This window comes from Macaca mulatta, chromosome 1, assembly GCF_049350105.2.
Source record: "Macaca mulatta isolate MMU2019108-1 chromosome 1, T2T-MMU8v2.0, whole genome shotgun sequence".
NCBI classification, from domain to species: Eukaryota; Metazoa; Chordata; class Mammalia; order Primates; family Cercopithecidae; genus Macaca; species Macaca mulatta.
In genome coordinates this window covers 13574928-13593829 of record NC_133406.1, presented here as the reverse complement: position 1 = coordinate 13593829, position 18902 = coordinate 13574928, and the positions used below count along the sequence as shown (strand labels likewise).

The 18902-nt window shown below is 41.2% G+C and overlaps 1 protein-coding gene across 10 annotated transcripts in view; it reads right to left on the bottom strand.

The window, feature by feature from the left end:
• B3GALNT2 (beta-1,3-N-acetylgalactosaminyltransferase 2) overlaps positions 1 to 18902 on the bottom strand; it is a 62371-nt gene that overhangs the window by 24058 nt on the left and 19411 nt on the right. For all 10 annotated transcript variants that reach the window (XR_013416016.1, XM_015126896.3, XM_077998465.1 and 7 more), the window contains 3 exons: positions 17787 to 17980; positions 13443 to 13538; positions 250 to 360 (listed from right to left, as the gene is read on the bottom strand). Coding sequence is in view for 9 of the 10 variants with exons in the window: in XM_015126896.3 (XP_014982382.3) it covers positions 250 to 360; positions 13443 to 13538; positions 17787 to 17980 (401 nt within the window). In the remaining variant the exon portion in view is untranslated. The remainder of the gene's footprint in view (positions 1 to 249; positions 361 to 13442; positions 13539 to 17786; positions 17981 to 18902) is intronic.

The window sequence follows — 18902 nt, the reverse complement described above, 5'->3', positions numbered from 1 at the left end:
TTGCACTTTAAAAATGCACCAATCTTAAGGCAAAACTGTAAACTCACTAACGCTGGAGCTGTAGATCATATTTGAGTTTCTGCCTTTACTATGAAGACAACAACATTTGCTACTATATAATATGTTGTAAAACACACCAGAATCATTGCTCCATGCTGCCTGGGCTCTAAGGTAAATTTTAGAACACTTTTGTGTATTAAAAAGAAGCTAAAATATATAATTAAACCTTAAAAAAAAAAAAAGACTTACTGTAATGACTCTGAGAACTCCCCCTCCATCATTCACTGTCACTTTGTGGAGATTTCTTGACACAAGGCCGTGGAGGTCTTGGCTCTCCCACACGATTGTACCTTCAAAGCTCTTTTTTGGAAAGATGAAGAGTGAGTCAGTTTCCTTATTGCTGCCATTTAGGTTTTAAGTATGTTTTCAGGTAAGATTTTAGAGAAAAAATTTTCCCAAAACATATCATTTAAAATGTTCACCCCATAACTCTGACATACCACTGTTAGCATTTGGTGTATATCCTTGACCGTTTTTTCCATGCACATATAAAAAACCAATTACAAAGAGTATATAGATAATTTTGCATGCTGCTGTTTGCCATTTCCCATTGTATCAAAAGCATTTCCTTCTGCTGTTGCAGCTGTCACAACCATTCTTCCTCATGTATGTATACATCCCAATGAGCAGACACATCCTGATTTATTCATTTTCCCCTACTGTTAGACATTTGGTTGCTACTAAATGTCTACTAAAATATCTACTAAGTATCTACTAAAATAATGTAGGCATGTTTTGGTGTAAATGTTTATTTACCCCTAACAATTTGTTTTTTACTTAAAATAAATTCCCAAAGGTGAAATTACTGGGACAAGAAAGAGGTATTTTTAGTGGATTTTGGAACACACCACCAACTGCTTTTTGAAAGCAACTTTTACTAATTTATAGGGTTATCAGCAATGTATGAGAAGGACAATTGCACTGTATTCTCCCTGGTATGGGATACTAGTAAAAAAAAAAGTTTAACCTAATACAGTAGATTTTTACAAAATGATTCCTCATTTAGCTGGATTTATTTTTCATTTTTTAACACAGAGCCTCGCTCTGCTACCCAGGCTGGAGTGCAATGGTACGATCTTGGCTCACTGTAACCTTCGCTCTCCAGGTTTAAGCGATTCTCTTGCTTCAGCCTCCTGAGTAGTTAGGATTACAGGCGCTCACCATCACACCCGGTTAATTTTTGGATATTTAGTAGAGATGGGGTTTCACCATGTTGGCCAGGCTGGTCTGGAACTCCTGACCTCAAGTAATCTGCCTGCCTCGGCCTCCCAAAGTGCTGGGATTATAGGCATGAGCCACAGCACCCTGCCTGAATTAAGAAAAAAAAAAAAAAAAAAGATTGGCTTAGTTGGATTTCTGATTCCTAGTGATGTTTATGAATTGCATGTTCTCTTCTGAGGACTGCCTTATCATGCTGCTTTGCCATCTGCCCTCTGAGTTTTCTATTTTTCTTATTCATCTATGCAAGCTTTTGATAAATTATCTTAATCCTGTGCACATTTTATATGCTAAAATAGTTTTTCATTTGCTACTTAATTTTTGAAATTCAGAAGTCCATAAATTTTACCTTGGCAAATCTGACAAACTATTCCTTTGTGATTATTACTATTAAATTCTGAGCTTAGAGAGCTATGCCCCCCTGTCCCAAGGTCTGATACATATTGAAATCTTAATGTCTTCTAATTTATCCACGATCCCATTTTTAATTCTGTGCACAGCTGGCTCCTTAGTCCTGCTCAGGTCTCAGCTCCATACCTTCTCCTCCGAGAGGCTTTCTCCAGATGTCCTCTAGAAGACTCCAACTCCCAACTTCTCTTTATCACATCAACCTGTTTTACATTCTTAATACCATTTATCACTCTGATATTTCTTGTTTATTTTATTATTAAACTAACTGCCTCTACTAGAAGACAAACACCTTGAGAACAGGAAGGAGCTTGTCTGATCAACCACTGCATCCCCAGCATCCAGCCCAGCCTGACATGACTGAAAACTCAAAATGTGTGCTGAATAAATAATGTTGAACTAAAAATCAACTAGAATTGACTATGGTATAAAGGATTAAATGAAAGATATAGCTCTAATACTCTAAAAACTTTCATATGTTAAAATGAAGAGATAAAGTACTTTACAATAATGTCTCATTTTAGCCAGCATTATAGGTAAACCATACAAAATTCAACTTGTCTGATAAGCTAGGTCAGTGGTTTATAAACTTTTTTTTCCCTCGTACAGAGTGATATAAACTTTTTTTCTCTCTCTTTTTTTTAAAATTTTTATTGTTTTGAGACACAGTCTTGTTCTGTAGCCCTGGCTAGAGTGCAGTGGCGTGATCTCGGCTTACTACAAACCCGGCCTCCCGGGTCCTGGTTCAAGCAATTCTCCTGCCTCAGCCTCCCGAGTAGCTGGGATTACAGGAATGTGCCACCATGCCTAGCTAATTTTTGTATTTTCAGTAGAGATGGCGGGGGTGGGGGGGTTTCACCATGTTGGCCAGGTTGGTCTTGAACTCCTGACCTAGTGATCCACCTGCCTCGGCCTCCCAAAGTGCTAGGATTACAGGCATGAGCCACCGCGCCCGGCCCAACTTTTTCTTTTTTTTTTTTTTTTTTTTTAAGAAATAATACTTTTCTTCTCCATAACATAAAAATATTCCAAGAGTCTGGGTTCCTCAGGCAGTTTATTACTTTCTATTCAGCTAATGTATCCTTAATCTGCATTATCTGTGAAACTCCGGATGCAACGGGTGGGGCCCTAGGGCTCTCAGAGCAGATCATGCAGATCCACCTTAAGCAGTGTCATCATTTTCTAATCTTCAAAAGAGAGAAAATGATACTGGCCTCAAAGGGCTGTTTGGAAGATTAGTGATAAAGTATATGGTGAAGTGTCTTTACTTAGTAAAATAGTGCCTTTATTACCACTAAAAGGCACACAGAAATGGAACTGCCTCTTTAGAAGATTTCATTTTCGTATCTTTGAAATAGGTGCTGCTTGTTTCTATACGTCCCCTAGATAGCCTTAACTCTCTTTTTAAAAATTTATTTATTTGTTCTTTTTCAATTCTATTCCTTCTGAGGCCTTAACATTCTCTCAAACTTGAGATCAAATCCGAAATAATTAAATCCCTACATAAGAGGAAACAACACTTCTTTTTTTTTTTTTGAGATGGAGTTTTGCTCTGTTGCCCAGGCTGGAGTGCAGCGGTGCGATCTCAGCTAACTGCAACCTTTCCCTCTGGGTTCAAGTGTTTCTCCGGCCTCAGCCTCCAGAGTAGCTGGGACTATAGGTACACACCATCACATCTGGCTAATTTTTGTATTTTTAGTAGAGACAGCGTTTCACCATGTCGGTCAGGCTGGTCTTGAACTCCTGACCTCCAGTGATCAGGCTGCGTTGGCCTCCTAAAGTGCTGGGATTACAGGCATAAGTCACCACGCCCGGCCCCAGAGGAAACAACATTTCTAATAATTGAGAAGAACTGTATGATTGAAGCTTAATCAGTAAAGTCAATATCTTAAGACAATGTATCAAACATATCAACAGGCCAATATAGGAAGACTGGGTTAAGAGAAAAATTTTGGCAATGCAGCAGTGTCAAGGGGGAGAAAGATGCAATAACTGGAAGATAAAAAGCATTTTGGGCCAGGTGGGGTGGCTCACACCTATAATCCTAGCACTCTGGGAGGTCAAGTTGGGCGAATCACCTGAGGTTGGAAGTTCAAGATCAGCCTGACCAACACATGAAGAAACTCTGTCTCTACTAAAAATACAAAAAAATTAGCTGGGCGTGGTGGTGCATGCCTGTAATCCCAGCTACTTGGGAGTCTGGGGCAGGAGAATCGCTTGAATCCAGAAGGCAGAGGTTACGGTGAGCTGAGGTCGCACCATTGCACTCCAGCCTGGGCAACAAGAGCGAAACTCTGTCTCCAAAAAAAAAAAAAAAAAAGGCCTTGGTCACATTCTACCTAGATAAAATAGCACTCTAAAACACCCACTCTTCCGCTGTTATAATTTAAGTTCGATGCTCAAATCTAGCACAGTTCAGATTTAGTTTTTTAGGTACCTTGACAAACTAAGTAGGAGGTTCCTAGATAGGGGACCTGAACATTGAAATCACTTGAATGAACCAAGAGCATTAAAGATGAATGAACTGATATTTTGGTTTACGCACTGATTTTCTGTGAATTGACACATTCAGTAAGCATTTGATAATCTCTAAGTGAACTGGAAGGTCAGTGTTATGACCTGTTGCTAAGTCCCAGACCCCTTGATGATATAGTTTGGATATATGGTCCCTCCAAATCACATTTTGAAATGTGACCCCCAACGCTGGAGGTAGGGCCTAGCAGGAGGTGTTTGAGTCGCAGGAGCTGATCCCTCAAGAATGGCTTGACTCCTTCCCTACAGTAATGAGTGAGTTCTTGCCCTATTTGTATACGAGAGCTGGTTTTTTAAAAAGAGACTGGCATCTCTCTCTTGTTCCCTTTCTCACCATGTGACATGTTACTCCCCTTCGCCTTCCACTATGAGTGGAAGCTTCCTGAAGCCTTCACCAGAAGCAGATACTGGTGCCATGTTTCTTTTCTTTTCTCTCTTTTTTTTTTTTTAGATAGAGTCTCGCTCTGTTGCCCAGGCTGGAGTGTAGTGGCACAATCTCTGCTAACTGCAACCTCCATCTCCCGGGTTGAAGCGATTTTCATGCCTCAGCCTCCTGAGTAGCTGAGATTACAGGCATGTGCTACCACACCCAGCTAATTTTTGTATTTTTAGTAGAGACGGAGTTTCACCATGTTGGCCAGGCTGGTCTCGAACTCCTGACCTGAAGAGATCTGCCTGCCTCAGCCTCCCGAAGTCCTGAGGTTACAGGCATGAGCCACCGTGCCTGGCTGCCATGCTTCTTGTATAGCCTGCAGACCCATGAGCCAAATAAACCTCTTTTCTCTGTAAATTACCCAGCCTCTGGCCGGGTACGGTGGCTCAAGCCTGTAATCCCAGCACTTTGGGAGGCTGAGACGGGTGGATCACGAGGTCAGGAGATCGAGATCATCCTGGCTAACACGGTGAAACCCCATCTCTACTAAAAAATACAAAAAGCTAGCCGGGCGTGGTGGTGGGCGCCTGTAGTCCCAGCTACTGGGGAGGCTGAGGCAGGAGAATGGCGTGAACCCGGGAGGCGGAGCTTGCAGTGAGCTGAGATCCAGCCACTGTACTCCAGCCTGGGTGACAGAGTGAGACTCCATCTCAAAAAAAAAAAAAAAAATTTCCCAGCCTCAGGTATTCCTTTGTAGAAACACTAAATGGACGAATATGCTCTACCACGTGAGGCTGCTTTGTGTTAATCATGTCTCTTTCTCCTTGCAACAACAACCTCTTGCCCTTAAGTGTACTCTATTTTCTTCTAAAACTTGAATAGTGATGAAGTTTGGAAGGACTGATAGCACATATACTTAGGATAAGGAACTGATAGGACTTGGTGAGTACTTGGACATGAGAGTAAGGATAACTCTCATGATTCTGGTTTAGGTGACTGAGGAAAAGGAGATGGTTACGCAAGATTAAATTTTAGTATATGTGCTGCCGAAGCGAACACACTCAAGATTAAAAATACAGGCGATGAGAACAGGTGGGATGGAGACAATGTTACCATTAGAATGCCCACGGAACATTCAAGTGGAGAAGTTCAGTAGGCAGCTCAAAGCACGTCTGGAGTTCACAAGAGATGTTGAGGCTGTAATTATAGATTTAACAGCCTTCAGCATACAGGCAGTAATGAATGAAATTGCCTGGGAAGAATGCGTAAAATAAAACAGAAGGCTAGGTAGCAAATCCTAATGACTTATATTTAAGAGGAAAGCAAAAAGGAAATAATGAATCATACCGAAAGTAAAAACTATAGTGACCAGATAAAAACCCTCACCTTAAAACTACAGATCTAGAAAAGATGATGATAAAACGAGTAATTCTCTGCACTGTCCATTCAACTGACATGACATGGGCCATGCTACTTCACAGTGGGTCCTTCCTGGGTATTGTCCATTCAATTGACATGACATGGGACATGCTACTTCACAGGGGGTCCCTTCCTGGCACCCAACTCCATTTTGTCTGTGACTAGGCTATGATACAACAAACAAATTCAATGAATAATTGAATAGTTAGCAGAAAAATTCCCTAGTCCACTCAAATCATCTTGACTTATTCATGGAGCTTACATAATCCACCAGCTGTTTTGTTACTAAGGAAGGAAGAAGTTTTATCTTCTGCCTGTCTCCTATACCTGTTTCTGCTCCACAACACAGTTTAATTTCTATTCCTCACCTCTGCTCTCATATACCTTTTATTCTGATGTAAGACAATTATGAAACCAGGTATCTCTTAAGATCCAAAACAACTTTTTTATGGCAATTCCCTGCCAAGATCATAAAAACCAAAATAAAAGTTGGGAAAAACAGTATGGTACAGGTTGGAAAAATGAGGTATCATATGTATCTCTCCCATAACATAAGCAAGCTATAACTCCTTTCACGCATTAATTCTTTTCCATAGAGCTTCTAATTTCTCATCCAAACAACAGAGTAGCTTAAATATATACAGTACTTCTGTGCCTATAAACACTAACAACTTCTTGTGTATTGGAGAGATGACTACATATAAAGAATTTCAACCTTCATAAAAAATAAGGATATAGGCCAGGTGCGGTGGCTCACACCTGTAATCCCAGCACTTTGGGAGGCCAAGGCAGGTGGATCACTTGAGGTCAGGAGTTCAAAGCCAGCCTGGCCAACATGGTGAAACCCTGTCTTTATTAAAAATACAAAAATTAGCCAGGTGTGGTGGCCGGCACTCGTAATCCCAGCTATTCGGCAGGCTGAGGCAGGAGAATCATTTGAACCTGGGAGGTGGAGGTTGCAGTGAGCTGAGATGGAGCCATCACACTACAGCCTGCGCAACAGGAGTTAAACTCTGTCTAAGGATATAAGTGTCCATAATGGCAACAATAATGTCACTAGTGACTCAGGTGAACAAAAATAGTCCGCTTTTTACTAAAATTAGTTTCAGGTTCCAACTGTACTATTAAGGACAACATAAAATTAGAGACAAAATTTTTTTTTTTTTTTGAGACTGAGTCTCGCTCTGTCAACTCACCCAGGCTGCAGTGCAGTGGTGCGATCTTGGCTCACTACAACCTCTGTCTCCCAGGTTCAAGTGATTCTCCTGCCTCAGCCTCTGCGTAGCTGGTACTACAGGTGTGCACCACCACACTGTGCTAATTGTTTGTATTTTTAGTAGAGATGCGGTTTCACTGTGTTAGCCAGGATGGTCTGGATTTCCTTACCTCATTATCCACCCACCTCAGCCTCCCAAAGTGCTGGGATTACAGATGTGAGCCACCACGCCCAGCCAAAACATAAATATTTTAAGAGAAATACACAGTAGTCTTCACTTGCGAACAATCACTTGTGACGCCCACTGAGATTTATGCTTTAGTGAGCTACACAATGAAAACCTTACAGGCGACCTGCTTACTGGACAAGCTATACTGCTGACATGTGACTCCAGGCAATCACCAAGTGTGGAGGGAGTAAGATGATGAACTTCCTCTCGCAAATGGAATACACTACCTATTTCTCTTCTGTTACTTTTTGCTGATCATATGCCAGCAAACCATCACTATCACTTTTCCGAGCAAATAAACCCAATCGGCCTTGATGCAGCAAAAAAGAGTATTTAAAATTAAACATATTTTCAACAAAAACAGAATTTTGTACAACTGGAGAGAATTTTAATTGCTAAAAGTTTGTTTTTTCTTTCTGTTATATAAAGCTAATAAATGTTTATTATGGAACACTTAGAAGATAGATATACAAAAAGAAGAAAATTAAAATCATCCATAATCTTAGCTCCCCTCCAGGTATAGCCACTATTAAATAAGTGCTTGCTTTTTGTGTGTGTGGTTATTTTTGCCATTTGAATAGGGACTGGGTTTCATCAAGTTGCCCAGGCTGGTCTCAAACTCATGGGCTCAACGATCTGCCCACCTCGGCCTCCCAAAGTGCTGGGAGGATAAGCCTGAGACACCACACCTGGCCTGCTTGTTTTTAAAAGAAAAAAAATTATACAAAATTAATAAAAGTAATGAAATCAAAAGTCTATTTAGCCTAAAGCTTGAAGGGAGATAAAAAGCACAAGGCTATAGTCATTAAAACTCTTAATAACTAGACCTGGTGACCAGGCACAGTGGCTCACGCCTGTAATCCCAGCACTTTGGGAGGCCAAGACAGGCAGGCGGATCATGAGATCAGGAGATCAAGACCATCCTGGCTAACATGGTGAAATCCTGTCTCTACTAAAAATACAAAAAATTAGCCGGGCGTGGTGGCACACACCTGTAGTACCAGCTACTCAGGAGGCTGAAGCAGGAGAATTGCTTGAACCCGGGAGGCGGAGGTTGCAGTGAGCTGAGATCGTGCCACTGTACTCCTGCCTGGGTGAGAGAGCAAGACTCTGTTTCTAAACAAACAAACAAACAAAACCTGGTGTGGTGGCTCAAGCCTGTAATCCCGGACCTTTGGGAGGTGAGAGGATTGCTTGAGGCCAGGAGTTCAAGACTAACCTGTCAACACAGCACAGTGGCTCACGGCTGTAATCCCAGCACTTTGGGAGGCCAAGGTAGGTGGATCACCTGGGGTCAGGAGTTCGAGACCAGCCTGGTCAACATGGTGAAACCATGTCTCTACTAAAAAATAAAAAATTAGCCGGTGTGGTGGCATGTGCCTATAATCCCAGCTACTTGAGAGGCTGGGGCAGGAGAATCACTTGAACATGGGAGGCAGAGGTTGCAGTGAGCCAGGATCATGCCAGTGCACTCCAGCCTGGGTGACAGAGCAAAACACTGTCTTAAACAAAAAAAAAAGATATGAAAAATTTAGTTGGGCATGGTGGCAGGTGCTTGTAGTCCCAGCTACTCAGGAGGCTGAGGTAGGAGGATCACTTGAGCCCAGGTGGTTGAGGCTGCAGTGAGCTATGATCATGCCACTGGACTCCTGCCTGGGCAGCAGAGCCAGAGCCTGTCTCAAAAAAAAAAAAAATAAATAAGTAAATAAAAATCAGGGGGAAAAAAAGTCTTTTAACAACTACAAAGGTAACTCATTATTTTGGCTGAGTACTTCCCATCATTAGTACCCACTGCCAGATATACCATCCTGAACACCAGCAAAGAAGGTTAACCCCTCTCCCCCAACCCAATTTTTATTTTGTAAAACTTCAAACGTATAGAAAAGTTCAAATTACCATTCAAATCACCTAGACTCACCAATTGCTCACATTTTGCCATATTTGCCTTTTCTCTCTCTACACACACACACTTTTCTGTTGTTGAATCACTTGAAAATAAAATGCAGATTTATCATGAATTTTTAACTTTAAGTATTTCAGCATGTACTTCCTAAGAACAAGGACATTCTAAGCGAAAGTAGTATTTTTTATGAACTAATCAAAATTTGCAATTCTTTCTATAAGGCTGACCAAGATAATGGAGCAGACTCCATAAAACTGCAGTTAGCTTGAAGCATTAAAGTTTATTTTCTTCCTCTTTGCTGCACCCCATGTGACTTTCTTTTGGAATACAGTTTCTCAACCTCAGCACCAATGACATTTTGGGCCAGATAATTATTTACTGGGGCAGGTTGTGGGGGGTGTTCTGTGACTGCAGGATGTTTAGCAGAATCCCTGTCCCTTTACCCATTAGGTGCCAGTATCACCCTACATCCAGTTTTAACAACTGAAAGTATCTATATACACTGCTCTGTGCACAAAAGGGAAATTGTCCCTGGTGAAGAAACACGGCTCTGAAAGAACAGGACCCCCTCAATCCAGATGGGGAGTACAATGATCAATCCAGATGGGGAGTATAATGATAATGACAGCATCTATTGATCTACTGAATTCGTGGCATGTGGCAGCATGTTCTAAGCAGTCTACATGTGTTAAATCATTTAGCCCCCAGAATAACCATCTGAAATGGGTTGTGTACCACCTTCATCTTAGAGGAGGAAATAGACACAGTGAGATTAAGTACCTCACGTGAATGAACAAACCAAAGAATGGCTTCCTGCAAAAACTGAGATCCAACACTATGTAGCTGAACCACTATTCTTTTTTTTTTTTGGAGACAGAGTCTCTCTCACTCTGTTGCCCAGGCTGGAGTGTAGTGACGTGATCTCAGCTCACTGCAACCTGTCCCCCGGGTTCAAGCGATTCTCCTGCCTCAGCCTCCCGAGTAACTGGGATTACAGGCGCCTGCCACCGCACCCAGCTAATTTTTGTATTTTTAGTAGAGATGGGGTTTTGCCATCTTGGCCAGGCTGATCTTGAACTCCTGACCTTGTGATCCACCCGCCTCGGCCTCCCAAAGTGCTGGGATTACAGGTGTGAGCCACTGAGCCTGACGTGAAACACCATTCTTACAGTAAAAGATAACTTTGATGGTACATACTGCACTTAAAAAGGAAAAAATTCATATGTGAAATTAATAAAAGGACGTAGGAAAACAGGCACTCTTATATATTGCTAATGATTGTTCACACTGGCACAAATTGCTAAACTCCCCTCCAGGAAGGAATTATGTGACTTAAAAATGTGTCTGCCCGAAGATGGCCGAATAGGAGCAGCTCCAGTCTCCAACTCCCAGCGCGAGCGACACAGAAGACCGGTGATTTCTGCATTTTCAACTGAGGTACTGGGTTCATCTCACTGGGGAGTGCCGGACGATCGGTGCTGGTCAGCTGCTGCAGCCCGACCAGCGAGAGCTGAAGCAGGGCGAGGCATTGCCTCACCTGGGAAGCGCAAGGGAGAAGGGAGTCCCTTTTCCTAGCCAGGGGAACTGAGACACACAACACCTGGAAAATCGGTTAACTCCCACCCCAATACTGCGCTGTAAGCAAACAGGCACACCAGGAGATCATATCCCACACCTGGCCGGGAGGGTCCCACACCCACGGAGCCTCCCTCATTGCTAGCGCAGCAGTCTGTGATCTACCGGCAAGGCAGCAGCGAGGCTGGGGGAGGGGCGCCCGCCTTTGCTGAGGCTTAAGTAGGTAAACAAAGCTGCTGGGAAGCTCGAACTGGGTGGAGCTCACAGCAGCTCAAGGAAACCTGCCTGTCTCTGTAGACTCCACCTCTGGGGACAGGGCAATAACAAACACAGCCGAAACCTCTGCAGATGCAAACGACTCTGTCTGACAGCTTTGAAGAGAGCAGTGGATCTCCCAACACGGAGGTTGAGATCTGAGAAGGGACAGACTCCCTGCTCAAGTGGGTCCCTGACCCCTGAGTAGCCTAACTGGGAGACATCCCCCACTAGGGGCAGTCTGACACCCCACACCTCACAGGGAGGAGTACACCCCTGAGAGGAAGCTTCCAAAGCAAGAATCAGACAGGTACACTCGCTGTTCAGAAATATTCTATCTTCTGCAGCCTCTGCTGCTGATACCCAGGCAAACAGGGTCTGGAGTGGACCTCAAGCAATCTCCAACAGACCTACAGCTGAGGGTCCTGACTGTTAGAAGGAAAACTATCAAACAGGAAGGACACCTACACCAAAACCCCATCAGTACATCACCATCATCAAAGACCAGAGGCAGATAAAACCACAAAGATGGGGAAAAAGCAGGGCAGAAAAGCTGGAAATTCAAAAAATAAGAGCGCATCTCCCCCGGCAAAGGAGCGCAGCTCATCGCCAGCAACGGATCAAAGCTGGACGGAGAATGACTTTGACGAGATGAGAGAAGAAGGCTTCAGTCCATCAAATTTCTCAGAGCTAAAGGAGGAATTACGTACCCAGCGCAAAGAAACTAAAAATCTTGAAAAATGTGTCTGCCCTTTGACCCAATAATTCATCCTAAGAAAATAACCAGTTATACACATAAAACAGAGGTGCAGTGATATTTACTAGTCTTTTCCATAACACTGAAAAATTGAAACTCTATCAATACCCAAATACAGAGTTAAATGACAATACTTTCATACAATGTAATTCTATAAAGCCATTACAAATAATAGAGCATATCATATCAAAAGACGTTCGTGATATGTTAAAGTAAGTAAATTATAAAGTAGAATGAATGGCATAATCCTAGCCACTATATACACATAGAAGCAAAAATGTTAACTGTGATTATCTTCACATATGAGATTCTAGTAGTCTTGTTTTCCTTTAGCTTATCTGCATTTTCCTTTTTTCCACCCCCTGTTTTGGTTTGGCTTTTATTTAAAAGTTTTTTTTTTTTAAATTTATTTTTTGACTGCTCTTGCGGAGCAGGCTACTCCATAAGCAGTATGCTGAGAGTAGCGTATTCAAAAGTTTTTAAAACGGAAGTTCATATATAAATGAAAAAGGGATCCCTTTGACATTGACAGAATTAACATACAGTTTCAACTACTGGTACTCAATTCCAAAGACCCATAGTATGTTATAAAAATGTGTGGTTCCTGTTGTTGAACAAATTGTGAATGGCACCCCACAGTCTGGGTAGGAAAAAGTTTCTTGGTTAGTCACCAGGACCGGTCAGTTGTCTAGTCTCCACACCTTAACCCAGCTGTGATGCTGCGGGATGAACTCTATAGCTGATCTAAAGTGAACTCCAGAGATGTCTGGGAAACTGACCCTGATTGTGGTTCCAGAGCACTGACTTCAGGAATGTACTCAGCCTAGACTAAAACAGCCTAGAAAGGCTGAAGCTGATGAATGAATAATTTGTTCATGTCTGATCCTGATTCTGTCACACTCTGCGACCATACTGTGTGGCTTAACTCCAGGACTAATGAGGGCACCTGGCAGGCGAGGCGTTCTTTAGTGCATATCTACTTACAACTGGACCTAGAGGGACCCAGAAGGTGACAGGTATGTTTTCAGGCCATCATCCACAACTGTTCACCCTTTGGAGAAATTTTATTTAACTTGGAAATGTGACCCATCTCTGTCATCCTGTCTGCACTGACTTTTTTTTCTTTTCATTCTTTAGATAAGCAAATTATTTAATATTACCCAAATGGTATATCTGTCTGGTCTTTCCATCAATCCACACCCAACACCATCCTTTGTCATTAAAATAGTTGTGCAGTTCTCTACTCCACTAAACAAACTATGGCAATGTGCAATGTTTTTCAAAAAGTGGTTTTGGAACCTCTGAGGCCTCATGAAGTCCTCAGGAGGTCTGAATACAGAGTGCTATGTTTTAGCACATCCACAGTTGGTACCTTCATCTATCACTCTGGAGTGCTGCCCTGGTACAAGAAAATATCAAGCGCCTGCCCCTGAAAACACATGCCCACTCCTATGAAGGACTGCATTGGTACTACAGTCTTTTCCTGCCACCCTGTACCTCTGGTAAGATGAACTGTTCCACGGGCTTGTACCACAGCTTGTTCACCTGCACACCACAGCTCGGAGGACTGAAGCGAGCAATGAAGAGGGCCTCCTACAAATTGGGAGAAGAAGACAAGAAAAAATACTTCATGTTATACCACTGCTCATGCAACAAGTTTTCAAATACCTTACATCTTGGTCAGCTAAATCCACAACGGCCCTAACCACGGTCACTAACATGGTTCCACTGTGGTTTTGGCATCACTGGGTTTTCTAGTGCAGTCATGGTTACTAAATAACAATATTTAAGGTAATCAAAGTTGTCATGAAGTTCTCAAATGCTAAACAAAATCCACATAACCTTAAAAAAAAAACCCACCTTGAAAGAAAAAATATTAAGGGAAGGGAGCAGTGTTGTTAAATTAAGCCAACATATTATAGTGTCAGAACTCCCTCAAAGGTTTAAGACTAAACTGAAATACCACAGATTTTTACTGGGAACAAAAGCACTCAGGAAACTCCCTTCAAAAAGACTCTTCAGAAGAAAATATAAACAAAACAAAAAAGGGAATATAAAAGAGGACTGGGGCCAAGTGCAGTGGCTCACGCCTGTAATCCCAGCACTTTGGGAGGCCGAGGCAGGCAGATCACTTGAGGTCAGGAGTTCCAGACCAGCCTGGCCAACATGTGAAACTCCATATCTCTACTAAAACTACAAAAATTAGCTAGGCGTGGTGGCAGACACCTGTAGTCCCAGCTACTTGGGAGGCTGAAGCAGGAGAATCACTTGAACCCAGGAGGTGGAGGCTGCAGTGAGCCAAGATTGTACCACTGCACTCCAGCCTGGGCCACAGAGCCAGACCCTGTCAAAAAAAAAAAAAAAAAAAGGACTGATTTTCATTATGTCTATTGTTTTCTTGGACCCTCCCATTTCTTCTAGGCAACATTTCCTCATTCTCATGCCTATTCTTATATACCAACTTACCATAGGGGAAACTTCTGTTAAGCTCTTATAACCAGGCAGGGGTTCAAAATTAAGCACATTTCAATGGATTATGTCTATTTCTTTCATGAACACCAGTTCTTAGGAATGCAGTATAAGAATAGTTTTTGCATTGTGACTACCCATGAACCCATTAGCATTCATCTTAGACTAGTCCTTTCTTGAGGACAAAGATTAACTCCTCCTTGGTTAAAAATATGGCAACTAAAAGTTATATCGACATGAGCAAAATATTGTATGTCTGAACCAAACTACTTGATTGATAACTCGCACACTATAAATAGTTTTGTTTTTTGAGACAGTCTCACTCTGTCACCTAGGCTGGAGTGAGTGGTGTGATCATGGCTCACTGTAATGCAGCCTCAACCTCCTGGGCTCAAGTGATCCTCCCACCTCAGCCTCCCAAGCAGCTGGGACTATAAGTATATGCCACCATGCCTGCCTATTTTCTTAATTTTTTGTAGAGACGGGGTCTCACTGTATTGCCTAGGTTGGTCTCGAACTCCTGGGCTGAAGCAATCCATCTTCCTTGCCCTCTCAAAGTGCTGGGATTACAGGCGTGAGCCACTGCGCCTGGCTAATAGTTTTCTTTAAAACTATATATACTAAGATAAACAAGTATATTTTAAAAAATCAAGATTAATTCTAATTTCTAGAAAACAGTGCTACTCAGAGTACTGCTATTTCAATTCCCTATCTGGTCTTCAGTATCAATGAAACTGTTAACTACAATCACACATGGACTCCTACAGTTGAGTAACTACAAAGCTCTTCTCACTGTAATCATTATGGCTGGCATCACCAGCAGAAATCCTACCCTTCCCTCTGTCTTATATTTATGTCTACAAACACATCGACAAACTAGACAGATTATTTAGAGGAAGAACAGGGCAAATTACAAAAAAGAAATTTCATCTCAAATTTATTTGTGTATTTATTGGTGAGTCTCTAACACTGTATTCATTGCTAATAATCAACATTAATAATACAAACACATTGTAAAAAACTGAACAGAGTTCTGCTTCCAGTAATATCAGACCAATTCTCCTATAGATAATAATTATGAACTCTGGATGAAACATAAGAAACATGATTTGTAGGCACTGGAATTCAAACAAATAGGCAGAAACTGGAGAAGAATCAGTACTTGGAAGAAGGAAAAGGCTCCAAATATGCATCTCCTCCCTACCCCTCTTCTCGACTCTTTGTCTGAGGGTACAACTCTAGGGCAACTAGAAATTTGAGTGAGAATCTGTAGTCATTCTGCTTGAAAATTAAGAGGACAGAGTTGGGGTAAACACATCAATTAATAAAAGGCATGACGGGGAACATCCAGAAAGGAAAGGATCAGAGAGAGAGAGAACTGTAAATTCTTCATATAAACTCTGCCCACATCTGCGGCTGACTCATAAAATACACATTCAAGGCAGAACCCAAGTAGTCCATCCAAGGCCAAAAAAACTGAATAGAGATTTTAGCTGTTTCTCATTGAAAGTGAGACAATGTTTACAGTCTGTCTGCTAAAACAAACAAACAAACAAACAAAAAAACATTACTCTTTGAAGAATATAATAGGATCCAGAGTTCCTACAATGAATTATTCACGATATCTACGATACAATGCAAAGATAAGGGCCAGGTGCGGTGGCTCACACCTGTAATCCCAGCACTTTGGGAAGTCAAGGCAGGAAGATCACTTGAGGTTAAGAGTTTGACACCAGCCTGGGCAACATGGTGAGATCCTGCTCTACAAAAAATTTTACAAGTAGCTGGGTATGGTGGCACGCGCATGTAGTCCCAGCTACTCAGGAGGCTGAGGAGGGCAGACAGCTTGAGCCCAGGAGTTTAAGGCTGCAGTGAACCGTGACTGGACCACTGCACTCCAGCCCAGGCAAAAGAGCGAGACCCTGTCAAACAACAACAACAACAACAGCACCACCAAAACCCAAACCAAAAGACTCCCAAAATACTAGACACAAAACAGAAAAATGTTACCCATATTTTAGAGGAAAGATATTAATCAATAAAGACAGACGCTGAGATGACTCAGAATAAGCGTACACAGATTTTAAAGCTGCTGTTACAACTATGGTCAAAGCTGTAGAGAAAAATATTCTCAAACAATGAACACATAGGAAATTTTAGAGAAATAAAAACAGTAAAAAAGAACTAAATGGAAACTGAAGCGCTAACAAGTATAATATTTAAAATAAATCTAAAATAAAAAATTCATTCAGATTTGAGATGACAGAAGAGTCACTAAAGAGACAAAAACATTGAAAAAAATGAACAGTCTTGTGATCTGTAGGACAATACCAAAAGATCTAACATACATGTAATTGGAATCCCAGGAGGAGTAGAGAGAGCAAGTGAAATCAGAAAAGGTTCTGAAAACATTAATAGCTGAAAATCCCCCAAATTTGGTAAAAGACATACATTTACAGATTGAAGAAACATGTAGCACACCTTGAACAAACAAAGAAAAAGCACACCATGCCTGGTATGGTGCCTCATGCCTGTAATCCCAGGACTTTGGGAGGCTGAGACAGCACTTTGGAAGGCTGAGGAGGGCAGATCACTTGAGGTCAGGAGTTCGACACCAGCCTAGCCAACATGGCAAAACTCCGTCTTTACTAAAAATACAAAAATGAACCAGGTGTGGTGGCATGCACCTGCAATCCCAGCTACTTGGGAGTGGATATAAATATGTAATAAACCAAATACAGAAAAACGTTAACTGTTGTAGAATGCAGTTAGTGGCTATAGGGTTGTTTACTGAATAATTCCTTCAAGTTTTCTTCATGTTTAAAAAACAGATCCTTCAAATACAATTCCATGCTACTTCTTCAGATGCATTCTGTAAACAAATCAGATTTCCCCACATATTAGGAACAGAGAAACTTCAGGGATTTTCTGTTTTCGGTAAAAGAATAACTTTTATTTCCTCTATATCTTATTACAAAAAAGATTTGAAGCAGTTATTAGCTTTGTATTACGGACTTTTACAGTTGGAAGAAAGAGGCAATAATACTCATTTATCCTAAGAATCCCAAACTTTTTTTATATCCATTACCAATTTTCGAAATTCCCTAGGCTTTAGGGAATTTTAAGTTGGAGATTTCTAATCTAGTCAACTCCTTCTTTTCTGGATATAGCACATTTATTCATAGATAATCTATCTCCAAACTAGTCTTATATCACACTACAGTGTATTCAGTCAATAGGGGAAGAAAGGTGAAAGTCTCTCAACCAGAGAGAATTATATAGTCTTCCAATCTACTTACTGTATGTCACAAGGAAAAGTTGATGTTTTTGAAAAAGAAAAAAGAGAAAAAACCTGTACAGAGCAGTGCATACCTCTTGTTCTGCCTGATAAAGTTTGACAGTGATGTTCCTCTGGAAACCCACATCACTGGCATCATAGAACACTCCAAGACTGGTAATAACGATGGGGTAGAGAACTCGGAAACTCACGCTGACAATTCGATCCTCAGACAGCCCTGATGAGGAGTCTTCGGACAGACTGAACGCTTCAATTTCCTGATTCAAAACTAAGTAATGAGAACAGGTTTATATAATTGAACAAATACAATCCTTTGTTTTACTAGTAGGAAGTAGTGAAGTGGGCTTAATGCCAAAACCTAGGTAATCATTTGCTATATAATTCACAAATGGCAGGAATTTTTAAAAAATGCTTGAGAAAAATGGCTGCTTCTATATAAACATTTTTGAAATTTAAGAATAAAGTTTTCAGCCACATCTAAGTAAGTTAATTATCAGAACTGGTTTAATAGCTTTTTGCATACATGGGTGCATATATATGTATAAATGCCACAGGAGATATTAAATTTAAGTCATCTATTTGGAAGGGTTGGATACATAGAAATAATAAAAACAGTACTAACTGTAGTCATAAATAATCAGTAAATTTGGTCTTACTCTGCAAATTTCAAAAATCCTACTTCTTGATAGGCAATTTAAAATATTTGTGATACGTGACGCAATTATCACAGTATAAATAAGCAACTGAAGTCACTTCAAATAACACTGAAAAACTCTTGCTATACAGCATTGATAAAAGGTAAGCATATCAAACACAGTTTTGAACCACCTTCTATGTACCATTCCCCATCACATTTACATCTTCACTACTACCCTTGTGGTTGTGGCATTATCTTCAGTTTATGTATTAAGAAACTGAGGCCCAAAATTAAGCAATTCACCTAAGGTCACAGAAAGTAGCAGATCCAGGAATCAAGTCCCATTTCGTGATTCCAAAGTCAGTCCCCTTTCCACTCCCCCATGGCTGTCTAATCAGTGCCAAAAGAGTTCTTTTCAAATAATTTTTCTTTATTTGATTTATTTAATTATGAGATAGTCACCCAGTCACTCAGGCTGCAGTGCAGTGGCATTAACATGGCTTACTGAAGTCTCAACCTCCTTTGCTCAAGGGATCCTCCTGCCTCAGCCTCC